The sequence below is a fragment of the Leopardus geoffroyi genome, chromosome B3 (genome assembly GCF_018350155.1).
Source record: "Leopardus geoffroyi isolate Oge1 chromosome B3, O.geoffroyi_Oge1_pat1.0, whole genome shotgun sequence".
Classification (NCBI taxonomy): domain Eukaryota; kingdom Metazoa; phylum Chordata; class Mammalia; order Carnivora; family Felidae; genus Leopardus; species Leopardus geoffroyi.
In genome coordinates, this window is record NC_059337.1 from 108,155,532 (window position 1) to 108,183,415 (window position 27,884).

The 27,884-nt window shown below is 41.2% G+C and overlaps 1 protein-coding gene and 1 non-coding gene across 2 annotated transcripts in view; both read left to right on the forward strand.

Moving 5' to 3' along the window:
- PRKCH (protein kinase C eta) overlaps positions 1-27,884 on the forward strand; it is a 235,508-nt gene that overhangs the window by 58,878 nt on the left and 148,746 nt on the right. Inside the window, exon 2 of the mRNA XM_045451174.1 lies at positions 10,308-10,371. Within this exon, the coding sequence (XP_045307130.1) occupies positions 10,308-10,371 (64 nt within the window). The remainder of the gene's footprint in view (positions 1-10,307; positions 10,372-27,884) is intronic.
- On the forward strand, positions 27,387-27,493 carry LOC123584527. The gene has a single exon (XR_006705495.1). It is a non-coding gene; the product is annotated as a U6 spliceosomal RNA (small nuclear RNA).

Consider the following 27,884-nt stretch of genomic DNA (forward strand, 5'->3'; position numbering starts at 1 on the left):
TTTGGTTTTGCTAGAGCTTTTGCCTTCTTCCTCCATTATGATGGATAGTGAGAGTCAACAATGTAGAATAATTCTGGGTATATTTATATCCTTTTAAAAAATAATCTGACATCTTCAGTTTAAAATGTTAGGATGGGGGCAGAGCAGTGGGGGATAATTATTTCATTACAAATATTTGATATATCCCTGTTCGCTCTAGAAAAGTAACTTAACATCTGTGGCAAAACTTACTAGACTCTATCTCCTGCTATTTTCCCTTTTTTGTGGGAGCTTCCCTTCAGAGGAGGAGGCTTCTTGTGGCACTGACACCTCTTACCAGACAGCCACAGAGGCTGTGGAAAAGGAAGGAGACTGGAAGGCTGCTGAGTAGGAGGTTGGGCATGGACAGCATTTGTCTTCTGTAGCCAGGGTCAAACAGCCACCTGTCCATTTCATCTAGTGCCTCATCCTGGCAAGTGGAGTGTATGTTCTCTTTCTGGAAGGGTCTATGGAGCAGGAAAGAGAAGGGTTGAGATCATGAAGAAAGTGCTCCTTTAAAGTGTTCTTTGATATGGGGGATATGCGGTATGGTGAAGGAACACAATTACTATGGTTCTCTCACTTCAGGATCTGCTTTGGTGTGAGGTCCTCGGGGACATCCTATTGGAGGAGAAGGAAGGTGCCTCCTCGGTTTTGGAGGGTGCTATTCAGAGAAGCCTTTGCCGGTTTCCAGGGTGGGTGTTTGGCTTCTTCAGAAGGGCTTGGCCTGCCCCTTTTGGTCCATTAGGAGCGCTCGCCTCTCTGGACTGCAGTGGGGCCTGGGCAGGGGCCTTCACAGCCTCTGTCCTCATTCACAGAGGATGCATCAGGTAAGCACAGAATTAACTACCTGGGATGTAACTGGGGAGGAACCATAGTGGAACATTTCGAAGAGCCTAAGGCGACCTTCATTTAATTTACATTTTCAGTCCCTTAGATAGTGGAGTCAAAGACTGACAGAGAGACACAGCACTTCTCCAGAAGACCATTTCTATCTGTCCTTAGCCCACTTTTGGCAGAGAAAACAAAACCTCTCCTCAGAGATATCCAATCTTGACTCTTCAATCAATCAATCTTGATTTTTCCTTATGGGCAGAGAAACTTTGAAAAATTAATTTTAATGCACCAGATTTTAACTTCGCCCGAGATACGTCGTTTATGCTAGAACATAGAGGTAATGGAGTGTCAGTTAAATTTATAATGGTTTTGTGGGTATGTTTAGCTGGGCTCGTGAAGAGTTATCATGAGCCTTAAGTGTGAATTTCAGAGACAGATTCTTTAGTACTATTGAAACGTCTTCACTTGCTCAATGGAGTTCAGAAATCACTTCTGATTTGGAACCATAGATATGAAAAAAAAAAAACAAAAAACTTAAAGGCTAGTCCACCAGATGTCCTCCCACCAGAGGTGTGGTCACAGCCTGGGGCTCTATGCCCATCCCCTTTTCTGACCCTAATGGAAGGCCCAGACTTGGCGAGATGAGGACATAATCACTAAAATAGAGATAGTATCTTCCTTCACTTTCAACTTGAGTCAGATTTGGTAAGCCTCACTCTTCTGTTCAGTTTTTGCCACCTTTTTCTGATAATTTTAATCTGTGATACCTCTTAGTGTGTTTTTAACTCCTAAAACTTGTCTGATTGCTAGATGAAAATAGAAAATCAGCAGGGCTGTGGGATTTGCCTCATTCACCCCCTTTTCCTATAAATGCCTTCCCACAGCGAGGGGATGCGTTGTCTGTCTACAGCACATGACACTGACTCGGGTCCTCCAGGCAGATGACTAATGGGTCCTGAGCTGCCCACTGCTTTTTACCAGCTCCAGCACAGATTTGCTATGCTTAGCAGCTCCTGCCTCGTACCCACCATGGGGAGCCATCTAGTGACACCGTCAGGCTGGTGCCACTACCACTGGCCTTGGCAGTGAGGAGGCGAGCCTGGAACACTGAGGAAAACTGGCATTTGACAGGGAACATCCTCAGGTGCTGATGGCATGAGTCTTGCCTGAGTTCCCAAAGGAAACAGGTGATGTGATGACCTACCATGCCAGAAACACAGGCAAGCTGGCATCAGGGGAGCAAAAGGCAAGGGGTAAGCCTGCGGTAACCCATAGACAGATGCCGTCACACATTGCAGCCTTGAGACAGGCTGCTATGGAACCAATATGTGATCTTCATTGAATCTGGGTCTTGTCTTGGCCTTCACTGCTGGTGTCCTTGGTCAGTTCCATTACCTCTCTGAGCCTCCATTTTTCCCGTCCGTATAGTGGTGGTGGTGATACTTGCAGGTGGTGAAGGTGAGAAACAATGTAGGTCAGGCACTTAGCTCCTACATATTGATAAACTCAAGACACAGTAGCTGTTATTTGTATTATTAAAGAATACAGCTGTATATTTCCTTGTTGGAGATATGAACTTTCATTCTTAAGCCTGATAGTTTCAGCTGAAAGAGAATTGTGAAATACTTTATCACGGTTTTAGGTGGTTACTTATTGCTAGAGAGCAGGACTTAGAAAAGTTATAGAAACAAGCCACCAAGCCAAAAATCTGAATCTCACAGATGTTTGGCTCAAGGCCCAGAGTCTAGGTGAACTTCTACTTTTGCCCAAATAAAGGATTGTTTTTTTTTTTTCTTTTCATATGCTAGATCCCTCTGCTTATCCCAGGACAAGATGAATATTAAGTAGACAGAAGGTTCCTGTCTATGATCAATTCTAATGCCTTTTGTGAAGGGAAATGGTTGTAAATTATTACCAGTTAATTAAATGAGTGTTTCCGTTGAGTCCTGTGTGTAGGCTTTTATCCAAGCCTGTTTAGAATCATGCAACATCAGAGCTAGGAAGGTTTTTAGACAGTCCTCTCATTTCATGACCAAGGAGACAGAGTCGGGATGTAAGTGACTTGTTCAGCTTCTGCCAAGTGATGCCAAGGGAAGGCAAACACAGGGTAGGGGTGTAGAGGGGAGGGAGGGGATCCTAGAGATCTAGTGGGAACATCAAGCAAACAGAGCAGGATGCCTAGGCCGTGGGCCCATGAACTCCACACGCTACTGGTACGCCTTGGTGTCATTTTGGCGTGCTTTTATATTTTGTGAAGTGCTCTCACATGTTTATTATAGCATGTGGGGATATTATTCCCATTTTATAGGTGATGAAATTGAGGTGATCAAATGCAACTTCCAATTCAACTCATTAGACTAAATCAACAGATATTTGTTGAGTGTTTATTTGGTTCAAGGAACTTTGCTAGGCCCTTTGGGGAACATAAAAGTGTCAGATCCTGCTGGAGTGGAGCTTACAGACTTACTGCAAGTGACAAGATATAAGTATATGAAAGTTTATCTAATTGTTCAAGGGCATAGATAAGTATTAAGATAATACTCAAGATAGGAATTTTGAGACTAGAGGGATCAATGCTCATGTCAAGATCATCCTGGGAAAAGTTCTTTCCTTCAGCTCCTATGGCTGGTTCATTTTCACCAGGTACACTGGGTTCCATAGCCCACCTGTAGCCCAAGGGAGCTACTTTGGGAAATCCTGAACACCTGGAGATAATCCCAGCCCTAGGAATAATTCAGTAAAGGTTTGAATGAGTGGCTAGGTGAAGAGAGACTTTCCAAGCAGAGATGACAGCATGAGCAAAGCCATGGTGAGGAGACAGGCCTGACTGGATGAGCAGGTTTAAAGAATGGAAGCTTGAAAAAGAGGTTTGGATAAATTAATATGGAGGCAGTGAAAGGGACCCCAGGTAGCCCAGAAAGCCAGGTGGAGAGGCTTGAGTTTTATTCTGAAGGCACTGGGAAGCCAGCTGAGGCTTCGAAGGGGAAAGTTGATGACAGCGGCCCTTGGGAAAGGGTATCTGGGTGGTGAGGTATAGACTCTGTTTTCCTACCTTAAAAGTTTTTAACTTTGATGCAGTCCAACTTATCACTTTTTTTTTTTTTTTGTCGCTTGTACATATTCTTGTACTTGATGTCATATCTTGCACTTGGATGTCCTACCTAAGAAACCATTGTCTAACCCAAGGTCAGGAAAACTTACTCCTATGCTTTCTTCTAAGAATTTTATAGTTTTAGCTCTGTATTGGGTCTCTGATCCATGTTGAGTTCATGTTTACATATGGTATAAGGTACAGGCCACCTTCATTCCTTGGCATGTGGATATCCAGTTGTCCTAGCACCATTAGTTAAAAAGAATATTCTTTTTCCATTTAATTGTTTGTACTTTCATGCCCCGTGGTAATCCTTCCCTATCACTTGTCCTATTTTCCTTACCCTTGCCCCCAGGCAACCCCTGATCACTTTTCTGTCACTATAGATTAGTTTGCCTTTTCTAGACAGAATGTACTCTTTTTTGTTTGGTTTCTTTCATTCAGTATTCTTCATGCTGTTGCATGCATCAGCAGTTCATTCTTTTTATTATTGAATGCTATTCCAGTATATGGCTATACCACATTTTAAAAACTCCTGTGAGCATTTGTGTGCATGTCTTTGTATGGACATATGCTGTCTTTAATCTTGGGTATATACCTGGAGCGGAATGGCCGGATCAAATGGGAGGTGTGTGTGTTGTGTAACTTTTTAAGAAAATGTCAAACTGTTTCCAGAGTAATGGTGCCATTCTACAGTCACATCAATAGTGTGTGAGAATTCCAGTTTTTCCGTATTTGTGCAAAGAGTATGGTTGGGCTTTTCAATGTTAGCCATCCTAAGAGGTATATATATAGTTATTGCATTGTGGTTTTAATTTGCATTTTTCTAATGAGTAATGATGTTGAGCTTGTTTTTATGTACTTATCTGCCATCTGTATATCTTCTTCAGTGAAACATGAAGTGATGAAACCCATCTTTGAAAAGTTAGATTGTTCGTTTTACTAGTGAATTTTGTAAGTCCTCCATTCTGGATACAAATACTTTATCAGATATAGGATTTACTCCTAATCTGTTTTATACTATTTTCGACTATTTTCTCCTAATCTGTGATTCATATTTCATACTCTTGAACAGGTCTTTCAAAGAGAGAAACTTTAATTTTGATGAAGTCCAATTTGTCATTTTTTTCTTCCATGGATTGTGCTTTTGGTTTCATATCTAGAAAAATTTGTCTAACCCAGGATCCTCCCAACTTTCCCTTGTGTATTTTTCTTGAAGCATTAAATTTTTAGGTTTTTCTTTAGGTCTGTGATCCATTTTGAGTTAATTTTTGTGTAATTTACAATGTAAGAGTTGAAGTTCACTATTTTGCATATAGACATCCATTGGTTACAGCGCCATTTGTTGAATTAATACTATTTGTGCATTATAATGTCATTTTTAAAAAGTCCATTGTTATGGGTGAATGGATAAAGAAGATGTGATATATATATATATATATATATATATATATATATAATGGAGTATTACTTAGCAATCAAAAAGAAGAAAATCTTGCCGTTTGCAACTACATGGATGGAACTAGAGGGTTTTATGCTAAGGGAAATTAGAGAAAGACAAATATCATAGAACTTCACTCATAGGAGGACTTTAAGATACAAAACAGATGAACATAAGGGAAAGGAAGCAAAAATATAAAAATAGGGAGGGGGATAAAACATAAGAGACTCATAAATATGGAGAACAAACAGAGGGTTACTGGAGGGCTTGTGGGAAGGGGGATGGGCTAAAATGGGTAAGGGGCTTTAAGGAATCTACTCCTGAAATCACTGTTATACTATATGCTAACTAACTTGGATGTAAATTAAACAAAAAGAAAAGTCTATTGCTTTCTGAGTTTTGACAGCGCCCAGGAGTGCCCTTCTGACCCACAGAAGTGGTCTATTGGAGAGAAGTGTTAGTATAGTTATTTCTCCCTGAATGTCTGTTACAGAAAGAATGCTAAATGCATCCATTTCTATGTGAAGCCTCCCTAACACTCTGGCCTCAGCCTTTTTCTGTTGGACATTCTCTCAGTGCTTTAGATGATGACATAGCTAACCCATGCTCTGACATTGGAGGCCGTAAAGCTGAGAAGGAAAATTATTTGAACCAAGTGGATGTGGGATGTAGCAAACCTTGGGGCCTAGAACAATCTGTAGTTCTAGGGAGAAAATAGGAAGCTCCTAGGATTTTGGGCCTAACCACTACACAGGATGTGGGAAACAGAGCCTGATGGCACAAAGAAGAGGTGCAGAGGTTTTAGTTGATAGCAAACTCAACCTGGCTCACTAGGGCTTCTCATAGTGCTCATGAAGTCTGTAGCTGCATCAGCAATGGACAGTGTCACTGACAAGATCAAGGTTGGTGTTATTTTGCTCTCCTCTGTAAGGACCCAGTCATACCTACAGGCCGATGTTCTCTTTTTAAGGGTATATGGAGAAATTAAAGCATATCTGGAGGAAACTGATCTGAATGTGGAAAGAGAAGAAAACCATGCCTTGTAGGAAGCTACTGAAGGAACTTGGGATATTCACCTTGTGTTAACTTATTTACTCATTAGTTCCACGAATGTTTCAGTCCTCTTATGTTCAAGGTAGATTCTAAGGGACAGGGCACAATGACTGCAGCATGATGTGGGTTCTAGCAATGGTGTCTAGAATGGTGCAAAGTTGTCCAACTGCTTGAAGAGGTCTGGGAAAATTGGGGCGCCTGGGTGGCTTAGTCGGTTAAGCATCTGACTCTTGATTTCAGCTCAGGTCATGATCTCATGGTTGTGAGATTGATCCCTGCATCAGGCTCTGCACTGGGCATTAAGATTCTCCCTCCCTCTCTGTCTGCCCCTCCTCTGCTCGTGCACGTGAATGCATGTTCTCTCTCTCAAAGGGAAAAAAATAAAAGGTCTGGGAAGGTCTTCCTATAAGGATGAGTTTTGAGTTTTTTCTTTTAATTTTTTAATTTTTTAAATTTCTGATGGAGACTGGATGTGAATGGGGGAGGGGCAGAGAGAGAGGGAGACAGAATCTGAGGCAGGCTCAGAGGAAGAAACACAGAGGAAGAAACAGAGGGCTTAACATGGTTTAAAGGCAACCCGAGAGAGAGAAAGAGGTGCTGGAAAGGGGCGTGTGCGCGTGCGCGCTCGAGAGAGAGAGAGAGAGAGAGAGAGAGAGAGAGAGAGAGATGCTGGAAAGGAGTCTGAGAGAGAAAGAGGACAGTGAGAAGATGAGGAAAGTGGGTGCCCTGGAAATAAGGAGCAAGGAAATCATAAAGAAGGAAGCTGTCAAGAGGATCAGAGCTGCAGAAATGAGTGGACATGAAAACACATATCTTTGTATTTGACAGTGGTTTTTCTTTTTTTTGTATTTTGTATTTGTCATTGGTTGCAGAAGCTGTTTCGATGCCAAAAGGAGGCAGAGGATCAGATTGTAGGGGTAAAATGGATGTTTGAAGGTATAGAGGGGAGGCGATAACTGTTTTTAAATAGTTGACTAATTTTCTCTGGCTGCCAATTTGGATAATCTTTTGGGTACAGATGATAGGACACCCTACTCAAACTGGCCAAAGCAAAAGGAATTTACAGGCTCAGATAACTGAAAAGTCCAGAAGAATCAAGCCTTGCTTGATCTAAGGATGTAAATGACAATAAGACCTGGTCTCTTTCTGTCTGTCGGCTTTCTCTTTGTAACTGGCTTCCTTCTTTAGCCCAATGTGGTGACAGGAAGGGTGCCGGACACTCCCAACTTTATGTCCTTCTAGATTAAAGCTCAGCAGAAGTGAGATCTTGTCTCTTCCTTATAGATCCAGGATTCCTGATTGGATCCAGTTAGATTTTGTGCCCACCCCTGAGCCAGTTACTGTGGGTAGGGAATAGTGATTACTCAGATGATTGGTGATAGGGTACGTGCCAGCTCCAGGCCAGCCATCGTGGCTGGAAGAATTCAGTGCCTTGACTGGCGAGGCCTGGGTCACATGTCCAATCTGGAACTAGGAGTAGAATCCCAGCTGTACCATCTGGACCACCATAAGGGAGGGATAGTTCTCAAATCAAGCGGAAGTGCTGTTCCTGGAGGCTGGAATGGATGTTCTACCACCGTAGCTGTAGAGGAAAGACTAGTATCAATGCATGGAAACTAATGGTGGAAACACTTCTGCTTTTGGAGAGAGATACATTTTTACACCAAAACCCAGTATACTCTTAAACACGCGTATGAAACCGCAAACAGCAGTTTCACAGCATAGCACTTTTCCTTACTGTGTGACATGCGCGTATCTTCTGTTGCAGAATCCCTGTTGTGTGCAACCCACGCCATTGTTTTCCTGTCAGACTGATGGTGGACCGGTAGTTTGTAAAGCCCTCTTCTAAGGTCAGGGGTCTTAGCTGGGCTAGGCTTGACGCTGGTGTTTGAGGCTGGCTTTACCATGGTGATGGTGGCAGTGGTCAAAAATGAGGAAGCAAACCCGTTTTACTTGTGAGGGCTCCTGATTCCGTGTGGTGGCACCTCTGGCTGTCAGAGCAGCTCTGGGCCCGTGGGGGTGGAGTGGCCTTCTTTGTGGACCCGCAGGGCAGTGTTGCAGGGAGTTTACGGGCTGGCCGTGGACCGCAGGATCTCGGAGGCGGCCCCGGCAGTCTGTCTGTCTGTCTGGAGGCTGGCAGCAGCTCCTTCTGTGCCAGCAGCAGTTTATATTGTGAGTTGAATGTGTGTGCATGCCTGTGCTTTCTGCCAGGCCTTTATATTGAAGATGAGGGAGTGGCTTGTAAAAATAACATATTTTTGACTTGAAACAAGTCAAGGCAGAGAGTGGAGACAATTAGAGACTGACATCCTGTTTAGTCATCTCTCCAGAGAGCTCTATTTTCAGAACTGTTCCATAAAGGTTCACAAGTGGTATTAAGATAGTTAAGGGGTTATTGTTAACTAAGCGGTAGTCGTGAGGTAAGTAGCCGGTTTGAACACTGGGGTGATCTACAGTGTGGTAACACCGTGACAGCAGATTTTGTGCAGAAGAATGGGGGGTTTATAAGAATAGGCTGTTGTACAGGTGACACTTTCTGAGTCAGAGCAAAACAGGCATCTTTTATTTTGAAAAAGTATGGAATTGGAGCGTGGTATTACAAAAAAAAAATATGTAAGGTCAATGCATTTTTCCCACCAGTCTTTGTCACCAATGGGTACAGTAAAAACAGTAAATAGCACTGTCAAGGCTCTTTGAGCTCATCTGGTGGAAGCCATGCCAGAAATGCTGAATAGTGATGTCACTGACTTTTGAATGAGAACAGCGAAGCTTGGGGTGGTTAAAGACCTTGCCCAGAGACCTGAACCAGCTGGGGCAGTCAGGCTGGAGGCCGTGTCCTTGCCTAGTTTGGACACGATACCATACGATTTGCAGCTTCTTTAAATGTAATATTCTACCAAAAATGACCAGCTGTATCTGTACTCAGCTTCTCTGGACCTCTCTCTCTCTCAGATGAAAAGTGAAAGGCAGAAATGGAGCCATGGCTGAATCTGACAAGATTTTGACAGCTGTAAATTCACATATTGGGGGCCAGAAGAACCTCACAGTCCAAGGCCCAGAGGTGTTCTTGGGGAGTTCAAGGTTAGCACGCAGCACGGAGAGGGCAGAGCCTGTCTACCTGGACTGAGTGTGATCAGAGCTGATCTAGAGGGCGCTGCCCAAATCCGGAGGCATGCTGCATGAGGGTCTTTGGGAACCCGAGTGTGTGTGGAGGATGAGACCTAGCTGGGAGACTGCAAGCTGCCTCGTTTGCAGAGCGGATGTCTTGATATCTCAGAGCATAGATTAAGAGCTTTAAAGGATGTTGACGCTCCGGGAATGAGCAAGAGCTCATGCAAAGCTCCTGAATTGCCTTCCCTGGTGCTTCCTGAAGATGAACTACACTTAGAGAAAATGGTAGAGATGGAGACAGTATTCTCCTACTTTTTACTTCCTAAAAGGAAAGGTTGCAACTGACTATGCCACATTTGTTCATTACCTTGTATGTTGCCATTGTTTCTCTATTTCATACGCCCGCCATGTGGGTTAATAAAATGTTGCCCTGACGTCAGCTAGGAATGTCTCAGAAACAGTGACCAAGTTTTTGCGTACTTCTCAATAATATCACAAGGAGCCAAAATGGAAGAGAATACAATTCAAGACCAGAAAAACTTATTGAAAGAACTGTTTCTCTTAGATTTGCTTTTTTATCTTTGTAGTTTCTTGTGCACTCGTTTCTTATTCCCCTACTGTTGAATGAAAGACTGCTGAGGTCTGATTTATGGCTGTGATTTGCACAATGTAGCCCTCTTTGTAAAGAATTATTTGAGGCCCTCAAAAAAATACTTTACAGTTAGAATATGACACACAATTCTTTTCTCTTTCTAGGTGGATCTGGAGCCAGAAGGGAAAGTATTTGTGGTAATAACCCTAACAGGGAGCTTCACTGAAGGTAAGGATAAGTTTTGGCTGTTCCCGGTATAAGTTAGTTCATACTCAGTAAGAATTTCTAACATGGAAATTATAAAAAGAGCATTTTGTAGAAGATGCTTTAGAAAATTGTTTTATGTTGGGTGGGCTGGTGTTTTGTTTCTAAGGATCTATTGCTTTGGGTTGCCAGATTCAACATATTTGCTAAATCTGACAATCTCGTGATTTAACATATGCACTGAGTTTTATTTTCATCATCATTTTAGCCGAATTGGTTCTTGCCTCTTTTCGTTCATGCCTATTACATTGTGCTTCAGATTTTTGGCTTGGGGCCAACCTTTTAGTTTGCCCCTGAATGTGTTAAAAATTTAAGGATCATGTTCCCTTTCTTATCATCTTTGTCTCATTCTCTCCTTTAAAGGATTCTATTCCTCTTGCACCTCCCATCCCTAATTTTTAAAAAAATAAATGAGGTAAAATTTACATATAGTGAAATGCACAGATCATAAGTGAAGAATTTGAGCTTTGGCAAATGCACACAACCATGTAAACAACACCCCAACCCAAAATAAAGAACATTTCCACCACTCTGAAAGTTCCCTTTCTGCCCTTTCCCAGTCAGCCTCCCGATGCAATAAATGGGATGTTTTGTTTTGTTTTCTCACCATAGTTTTTTCTATTCTCGAAGCTTATATAAATGGAACTACATAGTATGTTCTCTTTTGTGTCTGATTTCTTGTGCAGAACATAATTTCTTTGAGACCCACTCAGGTCATTGTGTGCATCAGCATCCTATTCCTTTCTATTGCTGAGTATTCCATTATATAAACGTAGTAGAGCGTGTTTACCCATTCTCTTCTTGATGGACATTTGGAGTCTTCCCTATTTTTGGTTATTATGAATAATGCTGTTATGCCCATTCTTATACATACATTTTTGTTGACGTACACTTTCATTTCTCTTGGGTAGATATGTAGCGATGGAATTGCTGGATAATAAAGGAGATACATGTTCGACTTTATAAGAAACTCTTAAATGTTTGGGGTGCCTGAGTGCCTCAGTCCGTTAAGCATCTGACTTGGGCTCAGGTCATGATCTCGCGGTGCGTGAGTTCTCCCTCTCTCTTTCTGCCTCTCCCCCACTCCTGTGCACACGTGCCCGCATGGGCGCTCTCTCTCTTTCAAAAATAAATAAACGTTACATTTTTTTTTAAGAAACTCTCAAATGTTTATCTAAAGTGGTCATATTTTTATATTCCCACGGGCAATGTATTGAACATTCCAATTATCCCATATCCTCGCCAATACTTGGTATGTTTATCCTCTTTAATTTTAGAGATTCTAGTGGGTATAAAATAATATCTTGTGGTTTTAATTTGCATTTCCCTGATGTTGAATACTTTTTCATGGGCTGATTGGTCATTTTCTTCCTAAGTGCATGAAGTCTTTTGTTTTCCGAAACTGAGTTTGTCTTTTTATTATTGATTTATAGGAGTTGTTTGTGTTTCTAGAGAAGCATCCTTTGTGAGAAATTTGTATTGTGAATAGTTTCTCCAAGGGTGTGGCTTGCCTTTTCACCTTCTTAACACTTGAGCTGACGTTTTAAATTTTTCTGAAGTCCAGGGACACCTGGGTGGCTCAGTTGGTTACGCATCCAACTCTTGATTTTGGCTCAAGATCTCACAGTTACGAGATCAAGCCCTGCATCAGGCTCAGGGCTAGTGTGGAACCTGAATAAGATTCTCCCTCTCCTTTTGCCCGTCCCCTGTGTGTACTCTTTCTCTCTCTCTCAAAAAATAAATGTTTAAAAAAATTTTTCTCTGAAGTCCAATTTATCAACCTCTTCTTTCATAGTTTTATATGTTTTGTATCCTCCCTAAAAAATCTGTCGTAGTGTCCCAAAAATATTCTCCCATTTTCTTTTAGAAGCTTTTAGGCTTAGCGTTTATGTTTAGGTCTGTGTTATGTTATATTTAAGTTTTTGTTCCTTCTTAATATTTGTGTGTGAAGGGGTTGACCTTTCTTTTCTCCATTCTCTAATCCAGTTGTTCTACTACCTACCATTTGTTGAAGACTTTGATTTTTCCATTGGATCACCGTGGAACCTTTGTCACCAATCCGTTGGCCCCACTGTGGCTCTATTGAAGGATTTTCTATTTTGTTCCATGGATCTATTTTTTCTATCTTTATGCCAGGACCACACCATCTTTACTGCTATTGCTTTATAGTAAGTCTTAAGGTTAAATAGTGTGAGTCTTCCAAATGTGTTCTTTTGGATTGTTTGTTTGAAGGTTATTTTAGTTGTTCTCAGTATTTAAAATTAAAAAAAAATTTTTTTTTTAATGTTTATTTATTTTTGAGACAGAGAGACAAAGCGTGAGCAGGGGCAGGGCAGAGAGAGAAAGGGAGACAGAATCCGAAGCAGGCTCCAGGCTCTGAGCTGTCAGCACGGAGCCCGACGTGGGGCTTGAACTCATGAACCATGAGATCATGACCTGAGCCGAAGTCGGATGCTTAACTGACTGAGCCACCCAGGTGCCCCACAGTATTTAAAATTTTGATGTCAGTTTTAGAGTCAGCTTATCAATTTCCACACAAAAGCCTGTTGGATTTCAAATTAAGTTGTATTGAATCTATAGGTCACTTTGAGGAGAACTGACATCTGAACAATTGTGAACATCTACAAATCCATAAACATGGTATATTTCTCCATTTACCAATGGCTTTTAATGTTTCTCATCTATACCAGTATTAACATTTCTATATAATTTTCAATATAGAGATCTTGTACATTTTTAAAAATGTATTCCTAAATATTTTAAACTCTTGATGCTGTTATAAATGGTATTTAAAAGTTTTAATTTGAAATTGTTAGCAGTATATAGAAATGAATTTTTTTGTTTGTTTCTTGACTTTGCATCCTATGACCTTAAAAAACATTCTATTATTACTTCTACTAGAGTATTTTTTTTTGGGGGGGGGGGGAGATATCTTAGGATTTTCTCTGTAAATAATCATGTTGTCTATGAATAAAGGCAGTTTTCTTTTTCTTTTCTAATACTTATGGCTTTTATTTCCGTTTCATGTCTTATTGTGCCTGGATGCCTCTAGGATAGACCTCCTTGTCTCATAACTAATTTTAGAAAGAAGGAATTTAGTCTTTCCCTACTAAGTGTAATGTTAGGTGTATGCAGTTTGTAAATACTTTTCATCACAATTGAGGAAGTTCTTTCAAGTCCTAGTTTTCTGATCGGTTTGTTTTTTTTCTTCTTTTTCTTTTAAATCAAGAGTAACTTAAATTTTAGCAAGGGCTTTTTCTTATGGTTTTTCTCTTCTGTTCTTTATTTTCTAGCAGGCAGCTAAAATACTGGTTATCACCTTAAGAGCCTTGTGAAGGCTTTTGAGAGTGGGATTTTTTTTTAACCCTTCCGCCTTAGTTCTTGGACAAATTCCATAGTCCTGGGACATAGTTTTCACTCATAAGGTGTAATCAAGTTGGGGTTTCAGTAGAAAGTCCAAGGTGTTTTAAGTCCCTTTAACTTTATGGGACTTGGGCTTCAGACTCACTGTCCTACAGTGAGAAACAGAAATCTCATCTCCTTTCTTTCAGCCTTCTAGTTCTTGCTTTTTGGGGACCTTTTCGAATCTCCCATGCACATGCACAGATTGGAGGAGTTAATAGATTTGGGGATTCTTGTCTCTGTGGCCTTCTTTTCAGGTGTTCTCTGCTCAGTGTCCATTCATCTGTTTCTGAATCTTGTCATTTTACTCCTCAAGCCGATGAAACCCTAGCTTTCTGTTTGAATTCTGTTGATTTGACCCTTTGCAGCCGGCAGAATAATCTTGGGAGATGGCCCATAAATAATGGATCTTGACCAGTGCAACTCCCTTCTTTCACGTGTCAGATTCCCTCCAATTTCTGTCCTTTTTTGGTTGCTCTCCAGTGTTTTTAACTAATTGTTTTAAGATATATTTTATAGAGGCTTTAATTCTTTTCGGTGGGAGGGTTAGCCAATTAAAAACTACGCCACCATTACTAAAATCTTTGTGAACGTTTTTAAGCATGCGGCTTAGTGGTTTGTCCATTTGATGTTGGCATTTTGCAAATTGGTGACGCCTTTGAAAATTGGTTTTCTCTCCTCTCAGCTGACTGTTCTTATTTGTGTGGGCGAATTGTTTTAATGTTAATGTTTAATTTTTCTGTCGTCTCAGTTGTTGCATCTTATCAGATGTTTTGCTCCAATATGGAAATTAGCAGAGATGTGGGATACTTGGACATGAAAAAGCAGTCCAGATTCCAGTTTGATCTGCTCACAGACCTTTTTGTTTTGCTTGGTATCTTGTACATAGGGGGTTTGTGAGAAAAATGAGTCCACTGAGAGTGCAAGTAAAATAGAATGTGATATCACAGACCACTGTTGCTAGAACATTCTCATAGCACATGGAACATGGCCAAAACCATGGTATAGACAAACCCAGGCATGAGAGAAGTGGCAGAGTGGGAAGTGGGTGAGGTTCTCCATGTGTTGAACTATCTTTCTGCGCTAAGTTACATGGGAGTAAGGCCATGCACATTAGACCACATCTGGATGTGCTGTAGTCATTATGTGACTTCTTTTCTTAAGAGTTATGCCACCTCTGTAGGACTAAATTATATTAAGGTTCTATCCTCTTTAAATGTACACCAGCAACACTAAAACACTGGCACTGGAATTCTTACGGATGTTCTTATTATATTAATTTATTAGTTTTAATGATAAGAAGAAACGAATGCTAAATATTACTAGGGCTGGGTTCTTACCAGGTCATTGCAAGGGTAGTCCTTTTAGAGGTGACTCGGAGGCTGGCCGAGTTCCTCCGTGGTAAATCCTACATCCCCTGTAAGTTAGTTCTTTTTGCTCTCTGTCTTTAACTGTGTCTTGCTCCGGTAAGATGCCTAGTGATCTCCTTTCTCTAGAAACAGTTGGCAATACGGAAGATAGTGAATTCATGGGCGAATTCACACTGAAGTGATAGTGATCAATATCTTGGTACTCCTCTTAGGTGTGGCTGCATATTTAAAAGATGCTAAAATTGATGTCTTATCCATGAGAAATAGATTTTTAATGTTGACATTTCAGGAGCGGTGGCATCTATGTGCGGGATGTATTTTAGAACCTCGGATCTATTCTCTCTAGACTGTGGGAGCATTGCCTTGTCATGTTGGCTCCTAAGCTGGGGCACAGCTTGGGTTGGCACATTGCTGCTGCTTTAGAGCACAGCTCCCTTGTCAAATGCAGAGGATGTGATAGCTGCCTCTCTGTGTTACATGAGGAAATGGAGCCCCACCATGTGCCTGCTATAGCTGTGGCAGCGGCCTGAGCCTGGCAGTGTGAGAATGTCCCTGGTTTGGCTTCACTCCTGTCAGCCACTCTAGGTTATCCCTGGCCATAAAATGACAGGCTGACGGTTAGGATATTTGGAGCTCTAGTTCTTATCTTTTTTTTTTGTTTGTTTGTTGTTAATGTTTGTTTAGTTTTGAGAGAGACAGAGACAGAGCACAAGTGGGGAAGAGCAGAGAGAGAGAGAGAGAAAGGGAGACACAGAATCTGAAGCAGGCTCCAGGCTCTGAGCTGTCAAGATGCGAGGTTCGAACTCATGAGCCGTGAGATCGTGACCTGAGCTGAAGTCAGACGCGCAACCGACTGAGCCACCCAGGCACCCCTAGAGTTCTTGTTCTTATCTTGGATGCTGAAGGACTTTATATTAAAAAAGCACTATGAAGTCGGGCCTGCCCAGAGTCTCGGGATGTCAAACGAGCATCAGCCTGGGATCCCTGAGGGATGGTCAAAGCTCCAGAAATATCGGTTGAGCTTCAGGGTGCATCTGAGGCTGTGGTTTTGAAGGTCAGATGTTAAAATGTGTAATGCTTTGCAAACTGTAGAGTGCTTTATGAAAGTATGCTAGTGGGGTTCCTGTCTCCATGTTCCTATTATGGTAACAAGACCCCTGCCTGGGACCCCATGAATACTCAAGCAGGTTTGTTTTATTTTGACATTATATTTTCAGAAGCCTCAAGAAGTTAGTAAACAATGACTAATATGCTCCTGACTTATCTCTATGCCTATTTTCCTTTCATGACTTCCTTTGGGAGTTCTGCCACCAGCTCAGATTCTAGAATTCCAAAGCTCTCCTTAAGAAATTGCTTACATGGGGCAGTGATCTGCGATATACAGGACTGGTATTAGGAGCTGCTGACTACTCCTCATTTCTTCCTCTCTCATTTTCTTATCTGTCATTAATTACACTGAAATAGCAGCTAAGGCAAAAAAGCTTTTATTAAATGTAAGACATGACTGAGAAAGGACATGGGAAACACCTGCTGGGTGCAGACCTGTGATTCGCCACAGATGCTGGGGAGATAAAGATGAACAGGACTTAGGCACTTTCCTGAGGGAGCTCGTAGGAGAGAGGGTAGACACGCCCTATGTGTGCAGGACAGGCACCCAGGTCCCACCATGGGAATGGGTCCAAGGCATGGTCATGGCGTGTAGGAATGTGTAATCAGATCAGCCAGAAGGTTTTAGAGAAAGCTTCACAGGGGAGGTGATGTTTCAAGGAAGTTCAAATGATAAATAGAAATGTGCCAGGAGGAGAGGATAGTTTAAGAGGGGAAGACAGTTTGTACAGAGGCACAGAGGTGACAGAGCAGCAGCATGTTCCAGAAACTGAAAGTAGTGGGGAGGCATCGGAGTTTGGGGAGTGTGAGGGAGATGTGGCCAGACACATGGGAGGGCCTTCTGTGATGGTTTGCCTGGAACGGTCACAGTTTTGTCTCCTGTACCAGGGTAACTATTAACAGGGCCACCTTTCGCTCTCAAAAGGTTAGAAGATAAATTACGTGGGCATATCACTTCTAGGTTAGTAGAAGTGATGGGTGCCAATGAAGAGTTCTAAGCAGAGAGAAATAAGATCTCCTTTGGTAGCAGTGGGTTCCAGGGGCTGGGAGCTAGGGGGTGTTAGAGCCCAAGAGGAGACAAAGGTGTGGAAAGCTTTTAAGAGACTATTAAAGTTGTCTAAGAGAGAGCTTCGTAGAGCCTGGTTTAAGTTGGAATCTGTGGAGGTGGATGGAGAGAAGGGGACAGCTGTGAGAAATGTATACATAGTGTAACCAGCAGGAGTTGGCGGCTCACTGGATGTCAGGGATGAACAGGGATGAATCTCAAATGATATTGTGGAGTCATTCACCAGGGTAGAAATAAAGGAATGGAAGGTGATGAATTCAGCTTGAATAGGTGGAGTTTGAAATGCTTGTGGGAAACCCAAGTGGAGATGTCTAGGAGGAATTGGAAATAAGAACGTGAAGTCTGGCAAGAGATCTGGTCCCAAGATATAGCTGTAGGTGTCGGTGAAAGACGGATCTATGGCCCAGCAAGGAGATTGAGAGACAAAACCAAGGCTGACCGACAGTAGAACTCTGTGGAACACCAGCACGTAATGACTCCAGCTCATGGATTACAACCTGTCCAATCGCTTCTCGGCCTTTTGGCTAAGATCAAGCATACAATCTGTCCCACTCAGTCAAGCTATGTTGAGGGTTTACTGAATGAACACCCATTTTGTTTATATATTCATCACTCATTCAGTAATGTTTGAGTGCTTACTGTGTGCCAGGGACTGTCTCACCAAATAGCATAATGTCTTTCAAATTGGCATCAAAATGTTTGATAATGAAGCTTGAATAAAGAGCAGCACACAAAAGGCTTTGAAAAGTAACGTTTGAATTGACGTTAACTGTAGTAGCTCCAAAGTTTGGTACAGTGTGCTGTGTGCGGGTTTATTCTTAAGGCTGGGGTAAGAATGAATCTGCTCAAAAACCTACAGAGCTCCTCACAGAATTAAGATGCAACATGAAAAACTCTTCGTGTAAGTCCCGCACGGAGCCGAAGGCATAATGTTATCAACTGCATCAGAAACCCGTCACCATTGTTCATCTTAACAAAGGCGTTGCTCTTGATCAGATGCAGAATTCCCCTAAGCAGTGCTGTTGAAGTAGACACGGACGAAGTGATTTGTTATTTTGAAGAAGCTGTCTTGTGTGTCACTCTTTATTTCATTCTGACTAAAGCATTCTGGGGCTAACAACTGGATCTGCAACCTAACCAAGACGAAATTGATTGTGGTGATGAAACAGACCTAGATTTCAGTGCCACTGCTGGATGCTGACAGAATGGCAGAATCTGACCCAGTTTATGATTGTCACTGTATTGGAATAATTTTTACCTAGAAGAGTGGAGTGACCAAACCACAACCCAAAGAAACCCAACCGAGATTGAAATAAAGGAATCTGATGAACACGCATCAGAGTGAATTGATAACTGCTATACTTGGAAGAGAAATAACAGAGAGAAATTAAGTTAAAATAGTGATATCTCCGTGTGAGAACAAATCAAAAATATGTTGCTGCATTGTTATCCTGCTAAGAAGTATGGTGTGAGATTTTAAGATTAGGTTTGCATAAGTGAAGTCTGCCTGACTTACGGTACCTCAAATTTATTTATTTATTTTTAAATTTTTTTTAACGTTTATTGATTTTGGAGACAGAGACAGAGCATGAACGGGGGAGGGGCAGAGAGAGAGGGAGACACAGAATCGGAAACAGGCTCCAGGCTCTGAGCCATCAGCCCAGAGCCCGACGCGGGGCTCGAACTCACGGACCTTGAGATCGTGACCTGAGCTGAAGTCGGACGCTTAACCGACTGCGCCACCCAGGCGCCCCCGGTACCTCAAATTTAAATGGTTGGTCCCTAGAAAGAAAAATACAGTCACCACCATCTGTGAGGTAGCTCTGCTTAAAAAGACAAGCCTGAATCTGGTCAGGCTTTCAGATCTACTCACCAGGTTAGAGGATGGGAACATTTTTTTTTAATTTTATTTATTTATTTTTAATTTTTTTTAATGTTTTATTATTTTTGAGAGAGAGAGAGACAGAGAGCAAGCAGGGAAGGGGCAGAGAGGGAGGGAGACACAGAATCGGAAACAGGCTTCATACTCTGAGCTGTCCGCACAGAGCTCGATGCAAGGCTTGAACCCACAGACCACGAGATCATGACCTGAGCTGTAGTCTGCTGCCCAACCGACTGAGCCACCCAGGTGCCTCGAGGACGGGAACATTTTAAATGACACTATGGGATGTTATCAGCAAAATCTAGACTGGAAAATTTTCCAGTATGAGAGACTTGGTTTTTTTCAACCAGAAATTAGAAGAAAGAAAAGAGAGGGCGAGGAAACCAAAATAACAGAAGAGTGACATATTCACCAGTTTCAATATATGGACCACATTCTATCCCAGTTCAAACACAAATGGTAAAACAAACAATAACCCCCAGGAAAGCACTGAGGAAATGGGAACAGGGATTGGAAATTATTAAGGAATTATTAATTAAGGAATTATTAATATTACTTAGGTATGATTATGGTATTGCAGTTGCTTAAAACAAAAAGGGGGCATCTGTTAGAGATAAGCTTTGAAATATTTACTAGTGCAATTGTTTGATATTTGACTGGAGCATTTAGTCCATTTACATTCAGAGAGATTATCGCAAGATACGAATTTAGTGCCATTGTGTTACCTGTAACGCTGGTGTTTCTGGTGGTGGTCTCTGTTCTTTTCTAGTCTATATTTGAGATTTACCTTAGAATAATCAAGAAGTGGGAGGAGGGAATGGGGTACAGATAAAATCAGATTAGCCATGAATTGATTGATAAAGCTGGGTGTGGGCTACATGTGGGTTTGCTAGACTCTTCTATTTTTGTGTGTGTTTGAAATTGTATTTAATAAGTAAAAAATCAAGATAAAACTTCACATTAAAAAAAATCTATTTCCTAGACAAAAACCAGAATCTGGATTGCCTCTGTATCATCAATATGCTGCTTTAACTTCAAACACGTATTACCTATCCTCATTTATAAATTAAAGCTGGTGTTTGTTGGCTCCTTTTTTTTTTTTTTTTTTTGGTCTCTCTGTATTTTATCATTAATTCCCAATTTTTATATATTGTGAAGAGGCAAGTTAAAAATTATGACTAAGGTACTTCAGTACATTTTTTTAAAGTTCTAAATAAATACTAAGCCGTGAGTCAAAAACGGCAGGTAGGAAGAGATGAGTAAGATAATTCCCTTCCTTCCATCGTACAGTTCTCACTTAAAATGAATGACAAGTAAATCATCTCCTACTAACAATTACATAACATTTTGTACTTGCGAAGTTTAATTTTAAGATAGTTTCCGAAAAGAATAAAGTAAATCAGAAAAATTAACGGTAGAAGTGTCTTTATGAAGATAGTAAGATGGAAGTTCTGTGAGGACAAGCTTTTTCTCCAGAAATCCCCAAGCATGCATGAAGGTATTCTGTACCAGAGTTTGTTTTGGCAAGGGGTGGGTGGGTAACTTCTTAAAAAACAAAAATACAACCTGACCAAACAGTTGTCATTTGTGGATTTGAAGCTTGTCTAGAAAACTCTGCTAAAACTTGGACTTGCTTCCCTTCTTTCAGACTCTTACTATGTTACTGGATATTCATTTCTCCTGGGGAGAATATGGAAGGTGCACTTGAATTTTGGGATCTGTTTATTCTTTTTGCCAAAGCAGTGCATTACTGTGTAGAGTAAGGCCTGATTGTTTTATTTTTGGAGGGGGGGGGGCATTGCCTCAGTGTTTAGCTCAAATTTCCTGTGTCAAACCATTGGTTTAAGACTAATTAAGCTCTGTGCTCAATCATTGTGGCCTCATGCATGAAGGCAGATCAAACATGTTACCGTTTGAAAGCTGCAACCCACAGTTTCTCACTGTGTCTAATGCTCACCGTGAATGTCAGTTTTATAGGGAAAAAGGTTATCTCTGATGGAGGTTGATGTTCGGTATTCCTTTCTCGTGTTTCAAGCCAGGTGACAGCATGTTGATTTAATTTTTTGTAATTTAGCTTTTATACCAGTGTTTCGTTCCTTTGCTATATTCAGCCTGAGAAGCGAGGGGGCATTTCAGTTTTGGTCCAAGCGGTTCTGTGACTACCACTGGAAATGAATGCCAGGTTGAGGAAAGGGCAGGAGAGAAAGAGGCTTTGAGGGAGTGAAAAAAGAAGGGAAACTGGAAATGGAAGATACTTTTAAGGGAGGGAGGCTAGTTGTCCAGTGTTATAGTTTGCCTGCTTCTCCTCTCCATCACAGCCAATTCATTTACTGAATGCCTCCTGAGGACCAGGTACTGGGCTTGGCCTTAATTTAACAAATGGCAGCGGTCGTTCTTGTTTTATTTTCTTTCTGCAAGTGGGATGGCCTCTTACCCTGATAATAGGTAACCTCTCTATTTCATCCAGTCCCGTGTATTATGTCATTTGCTCCCCACACCAAATTTCAGAGGCTGATGTGATGTTAATATGCAAATGGTGAATCCAGCTCAGAGGCACTGGCTGCCGTGGTCTCTTGGGTGGTAAGTGCCAGACGCAGGCACAACTCAGACTGGGGTGCTGAGGTCCAGTATCCTTCTAGGTCGCCCAGTTATCTGGGAGGCATTTTGTGTTTTCTCTTTATTCTACCTTGGAAGGAAACTGTCTTCTAGGTGGTATAATCTCACCCTCCTTAGAGTTTTGTCATCTTTTGGGATGATATGTTTTTGCAAGGCTTCCCTTGGGTTCCTAGTTTTTAAACTTAAAGACTGATGTTCACCTGGAAAAGGTGCTGTCTTCTCAGATGTCAGACATGGATCAGAGAACTCTAGAAAGAATGAGCTTGAGATTTGTTCAAGTTCTACCGGGATTATCAGTAGGTTCTCTTAATGCAGATCTTAAACTAGAACTTGGAAGGAATTAAAAAGTAAATAAGTTCAGCCTAGGGTATGATCGGCATATTTGTGTAGTTACACCCCAATCACCATTGGCTTCATCCTGACTACTTCTCTTACTTTCATTAACTGTTGATGGAAACACTCTTAAGTGGTGGTTTTATTCAGAATTTTTCGATTGCTTCTCAAAGTAAGGTTAGACAGACCTCTGAGGGTTCTGAAGACCTATTCAGGAGGTCTGTCGTTCAAAACTATTTATTTATAATACGAAGATGTTATTTGCCTTTTTAAGTGTATTGTCATTCGCTCAATGGTGCAAAAGAAATGATGGGTAAAACTGCTGACACCTTGGGATGAATCAAGACACCCAGCTATGCAGTTAACATTAGTGTAGCCAATGTCTTCTGCACTGCCAGACAATTGCAGTGAAAAAAAAAAAAAAACAGTTTCACTTAATGTCTTCGATGAAGCAGTGAACATTATCAATGTATTAAGCTCAACCTTTGGCTATATATCTTTATAATCTGTGTGCTAAGATGGGAATTAGGCATAAAGTGTTTCTGCTACATTCTGAAATACTATCATGTCTCAAGGAAAAACACTTGTATGATTGAAGTGTTAGCTGAGCTAGTTGTTTGTTTTTTGTGGAACACCATTTTTACTGGAAAGAATGACAAACTGTAGTAATGGAGCTTTGGGAATTTCTCAGGTATTTTCTTTAAACTGAATAAAGTGAGCCTATTGTGAATGGATTGTTTCCAGGAAACAACTGTGATTGGATACCAGTGATAGAATTGGCTCCTCCAAGACATAATTAGAATTTTAGAAAACATATATCTACCATTATGAGCTTGTCAGCTTGCAATACTTAAAAAAAAAAAAACAACTTTTCTCATGAGTTTGTTTTTGATATTAATTAGCAATTGTGTTTTTAAATATTGTATAGTAAAATGTGTCAGCATTTGGAAGAAGATCTTTATGATTCAGTGAATTCATACCTTCAAAATGACCGATGCAAGGTGTTACGAAACCATGTATGGGTTCGAACCCACGAACCACGAGATCATGACCTGAGCTAAGGTCAGATGCTTAACCAACTGAGCCACCCAGGCGCCCCTTGAGTCTTTAATTTTTAAGACTATAAAACGCTACCGAGACCAAATTATTTTTAGAATTTATAGTTTAATTTTTCCCTTTATCTTTTTTTCAGAAGCCCAGCACTTTTAATTTAGTGACCCCAGAAAGAAGGAACTGACAAATACTTGTGTATGTTGTATGGGGGACTGATGTTAGGTGACAATCAGGTGATACAGGTAACAGAATAATTCAGCAATTTTTTGACACTGTCATCCTGTTTTTCTAGTTATTTTTACTGTGCAGTGAACTTTTTCAGCCAGTTACAAGCCCTTTCTCATCAAAAAAGAAGGTCCAGAAGTGACACCCAAACAACCGGAAGCTGACGGTGGTTTCTAACCTGGGAGATGGCCATTCCGGGTAGCTTTATGCTACACCTCTGCTCGCTTCCAGCAGAACAAGGCAGTCACAGTACTTCTGAGCAAGTGGTTAGAGGTGTAAGTGCTAAAAGCTGAACCTCTAAAATAGCTCAGAGATCTATGGACGGAAGTATCAGCACGTTCACTTCCTGGGGCACTTGCTTATTAACTAACATGCTGCTTTGAAAACACAGAGTCAGACTAGTCTCTTAATTTTCTCAAGCTTCATTTTGTTGTTGTTGCTGTTGAAATTACATGAATGTGGTATTCTTTGAGTGGAACTGAGATTTAGGTAAAACAGAAATGAGTTCATTTTTTGATAGAAAAATTAATTGCTCCAGAGTCTATTTTCATTATGCTTCAGTCTCCTTTCTAGCAACCCCTGACCTCTCAGCTCTTTGTTTCAGATGAAGAGCCAGTTATCCTGTCAGCCCTTTGCTTCGGTTTTCCCCAGTAACTCCTTGCCCTGTGTCAGTGGGCAGGTAGAGAGGAGGAAGACCTGTTTCTTCCCTTCTCTCCTGAAACTTATCTTCAGCATCATGGATTCATCCTGGTGTCTAAGATTTCTCTTCTGGGGCTCAAGTCAGTGCTAAAGGACTCCCTGTAGGAGGTTGAGAGTATGTGTGTGGGGAGGTGGGGGCACAGCGGGCTTAGATTTTTGTAAGTGGCAATTTAGTTCTCACATTATTTTGGAAAAAATCGGTAGCTACCTCTATGAATTTACATTTGGTTACAAAATGCACTGGGCTGAGCAATGCTTGTAAATTATTACCCCTTGGGTCTGGTGGATCAGAAGGACTATCCACATACACACAGAGAATATGTATGTGTGGTATTATGTGCAGTATGTATGCATGTGCTTATTAATGACACTAATTGATTCCCACAGAATTCAAAGTTTGGTGTGTGGGAGGAGACAAACGATTAGATAAATTAACATAATATGCCAAGTGATAAATGCCATGGAAAAAATAAGACAGGGTCACGACAGAGAGGAGAGTTGGTGTGTGTTGTTCTTTTCCTATGAGATGGCCTTTGTGCCAGAGATCTGAAAGGAGGGAGGGAGGGAGTGGACAGGGCTGTCTTGGGGGGAAGAAGGAACAGGAAGTACACAGACCCTAAGGGGCGGGGCATGGTTGGTGAGTGACAGTTGCAGCGGTAGAGGAACATGGCTGGGCTATGACATCCTGGGGAGGTGCCCGACGTCCTGGCTGGCATAAGGTCAGCACCCTGGTACTGTCACTTCCCTGTTGGGGAGCATGTCTTGTTACTTAAGTGAAGTTCACTTATATTTGATGCTGGCTGATTGAACATAATCTTTTCTCCTTTGGCTAGGGTCTTGAAAAGCCCCATATTACATCCGTTTACAATGATTTAACGTAAGTTGCTGAAGCCTGAACTATTTTAAGTTCATCTTGAAGACTTTCCCAAGTTCTCTGAACTCCAGTGTGGTTTCTTATTGTTCTAAGCTAAATTAGGATCCGTTACACAGCTTAGTAAGCATTAAAAGTTCAAACCAACTGTTTGGAGATCCATAACAAGTCCGTGCACCTCTCAATATAATGAGCTATAATTCAATTCTGTTTGTGTGGGTTATTAAGAAATTACTTTTGTGTACTTCACCCACTTAAAAGAGAGAAAACTTAGGCTTAGCTGGAGTCTTCTGTTCTTGAACTTGGGTGGGAACTATCATTTGTTGGGAAGTGTTTTGGTTATTATTATTATTATTATTATTATTATTATTATTATTTTTACTTAAGTAATCTCTGTACCCAAAGTAGGGCCCAAACTCATGACCCTGAGGTCAAGAGTCACATGTTCTACCAACTGAGCCATGTAGGTGCCCCTTGTGAAGTGTTAATAAATGTTAGTGATACATCTATTAAACATCTGGGGAGGTAACTAGATTGGAGCTTGATCTGGGTGCTCTGTTGGGACTTAATATATAACTTTTAGAAGCTTAGTTCTAATTGAATTTTGTTGATACTTCCTGTTTCATGTAAACGAGTATACTTCCAATATCTGAGTCCTTGGATTGGGATTTACCAAGTACTGAAAATAGGGCCTTTAAAACCTATGAGATAGCAAGAGAGGATCTGTTTTAGAGCAATGAAATCACTTAAGAATTTTGAAAGATATAGAGATTCTCATGCCCCAGACTGAATTGGAATCTCTGGGAAAAAGGCCAGTTTCGGGAAACAGATTCCTAATAAGCATGTTGGCTGGTTCTAATGGTTATCCACATTTCAATACCCTTGTTGTATCTTAAATCATTTCTAAGGGGCGCCTGGGTGGCGCAGTTGGTTGAGCGTCCGACTTCAGCCAGGTCACGATCTCGCGGTCCGTGAGTTCGAGCCCCGCGTCGGGCTCTGGGCTGATGGCTCAGAGCCTGGAGCCTGTTTCCGATTCTGTGTCTCCCTCTCTCTCTGCCCCTCCCCCGTTCATGCTCTGTCTCTCTCTGTCCCAAAAATAAATAAACGTTGAAAAAAAAAAATTTAAATCATTTCTAATGTGATTAATGGAAAATTTTGACAATTGGGAGGTTTGCTAGTTGAACAAAAAGAACATGTAGGAAAAAGAAAAAGCTAAAGACGGGAGTATATTACTTCAGTGTAGTCTTTTAAGTTGACAAAACACCTTATGTTTTCTTTTAAGAGCTTTTAAAAATACTGTGACATAGACAGGTCAGGTTACAGTTTTTGTGCTTTTAGGAGGAGAAAATGAGACTCAGTGCTAAGGGCCTTGCTAATGTCTGCAAACACTCAGGGCTAATGCTGAGACTCAAGCCAGGCTTAAAAGTGGTAAAAGCAGGCTGGGAGTGTTGACAGTAAAGCCTATCGGCTATTGGACTGGAGACAAGTTATAGGTATTTCCCTTCTCTTGGAGCAACTGGGACCAGAAAAAGGCAATTTACAGTGATTCTAGTTACAATGGAAGCCAACATTACAAAAAATGTAAGTTTCAAAGGGTTTGCTTGGTACTCCGCCTTTGAAAATTATGAAAGTCAGTTTCTTTCTTATATTTATCAGGGTTGAGCTTACAATGATACCTTTATGCTAATTCTTAGAACCGAGAACAGATCAAGTAACTCAGATGTGTACTTTTCTGACTGATTTGAAGGCATGATAACATTTTCCATTTCATGATAACTTTCTCAACAATGTCATGAAAAGGGATGCATGTAGAAGTATTTGAAGACATCATCAGTTTCTCCAAAGGCTGGGCATGGCTCCATCGGTGTTGATCTTTTCTTCATTGGTGATGGACCTATACCTGGATTTACTGTATCAAGGGTTTGTTGTGATTGGAGTAGCTTGTCAGTGAATTTCATGATCTACATCAGCTACAAGATCTCACTTTGATCTGGTACCTGACTGTTATTGTGTATGTTGTTGCATGGGATGTATCTGATACTCATACTGAGAACAGCAGCCATTCATAGGCAGGGCAAGAACAGGGTAGGTGTAAGCAGGGAGGAATGTCCGAGAAGGGACTCATTTAAAAGTGCTTAGTCTGTTCATTGGCGACCAGTTTTATGCTTTGAGCATTAAGTTTACCTATATCAATATCACTATTGTGGGGATTTGGGGTAATGAGAACTCAGATGATGAGTTAAGGTATAATAACTCTTAATGCAAGGTGATAGTGTTCGGATGCCGTTCTGTAGAAGGGACTACATATCCCGGTATCACCATCTTATCTAATGCTTACTTAAAATCTGCCCAGGTGTGTTCGATTTGGTGGCATATATGCTAAAATTGGAACGATATGGAGGAGATTAGCATGGCCCCTGTGCAAGGATAACATGCAAATCCGTGAAGTCTTTCATATTTTGTGTATGATTCCTTTCACAGTTCATATGTAAGTTCCTTTTATAGTTCATAGTTTCATGTCCATCACAGGGAAAGCAATGGAAACAGAGAGTAGATGAGTGGTTGCCTAGGGCTGATGGAAGTGATTGCCTTTATGGGTGATGCAAGTGTTCCAAAACTTGTGGTGATTGTTTCGGAATTGAAAAAAAAAAAAATCCACCAGGTAGCAATACCTGGAGCAGTTCTTTATAACAGAGGACTTGAGGAAGGATTCACTGACACAGACCGAAGCTTATCTCTGGGAGGGAACCATCAGGATTTTATTAATATATTAATAAGTGATGATTCAGTAGTACTCTAGTATTTCCTGCTGGCCCCTCGGTGAGGACACTGTGGGAACATTCATCCAGGATG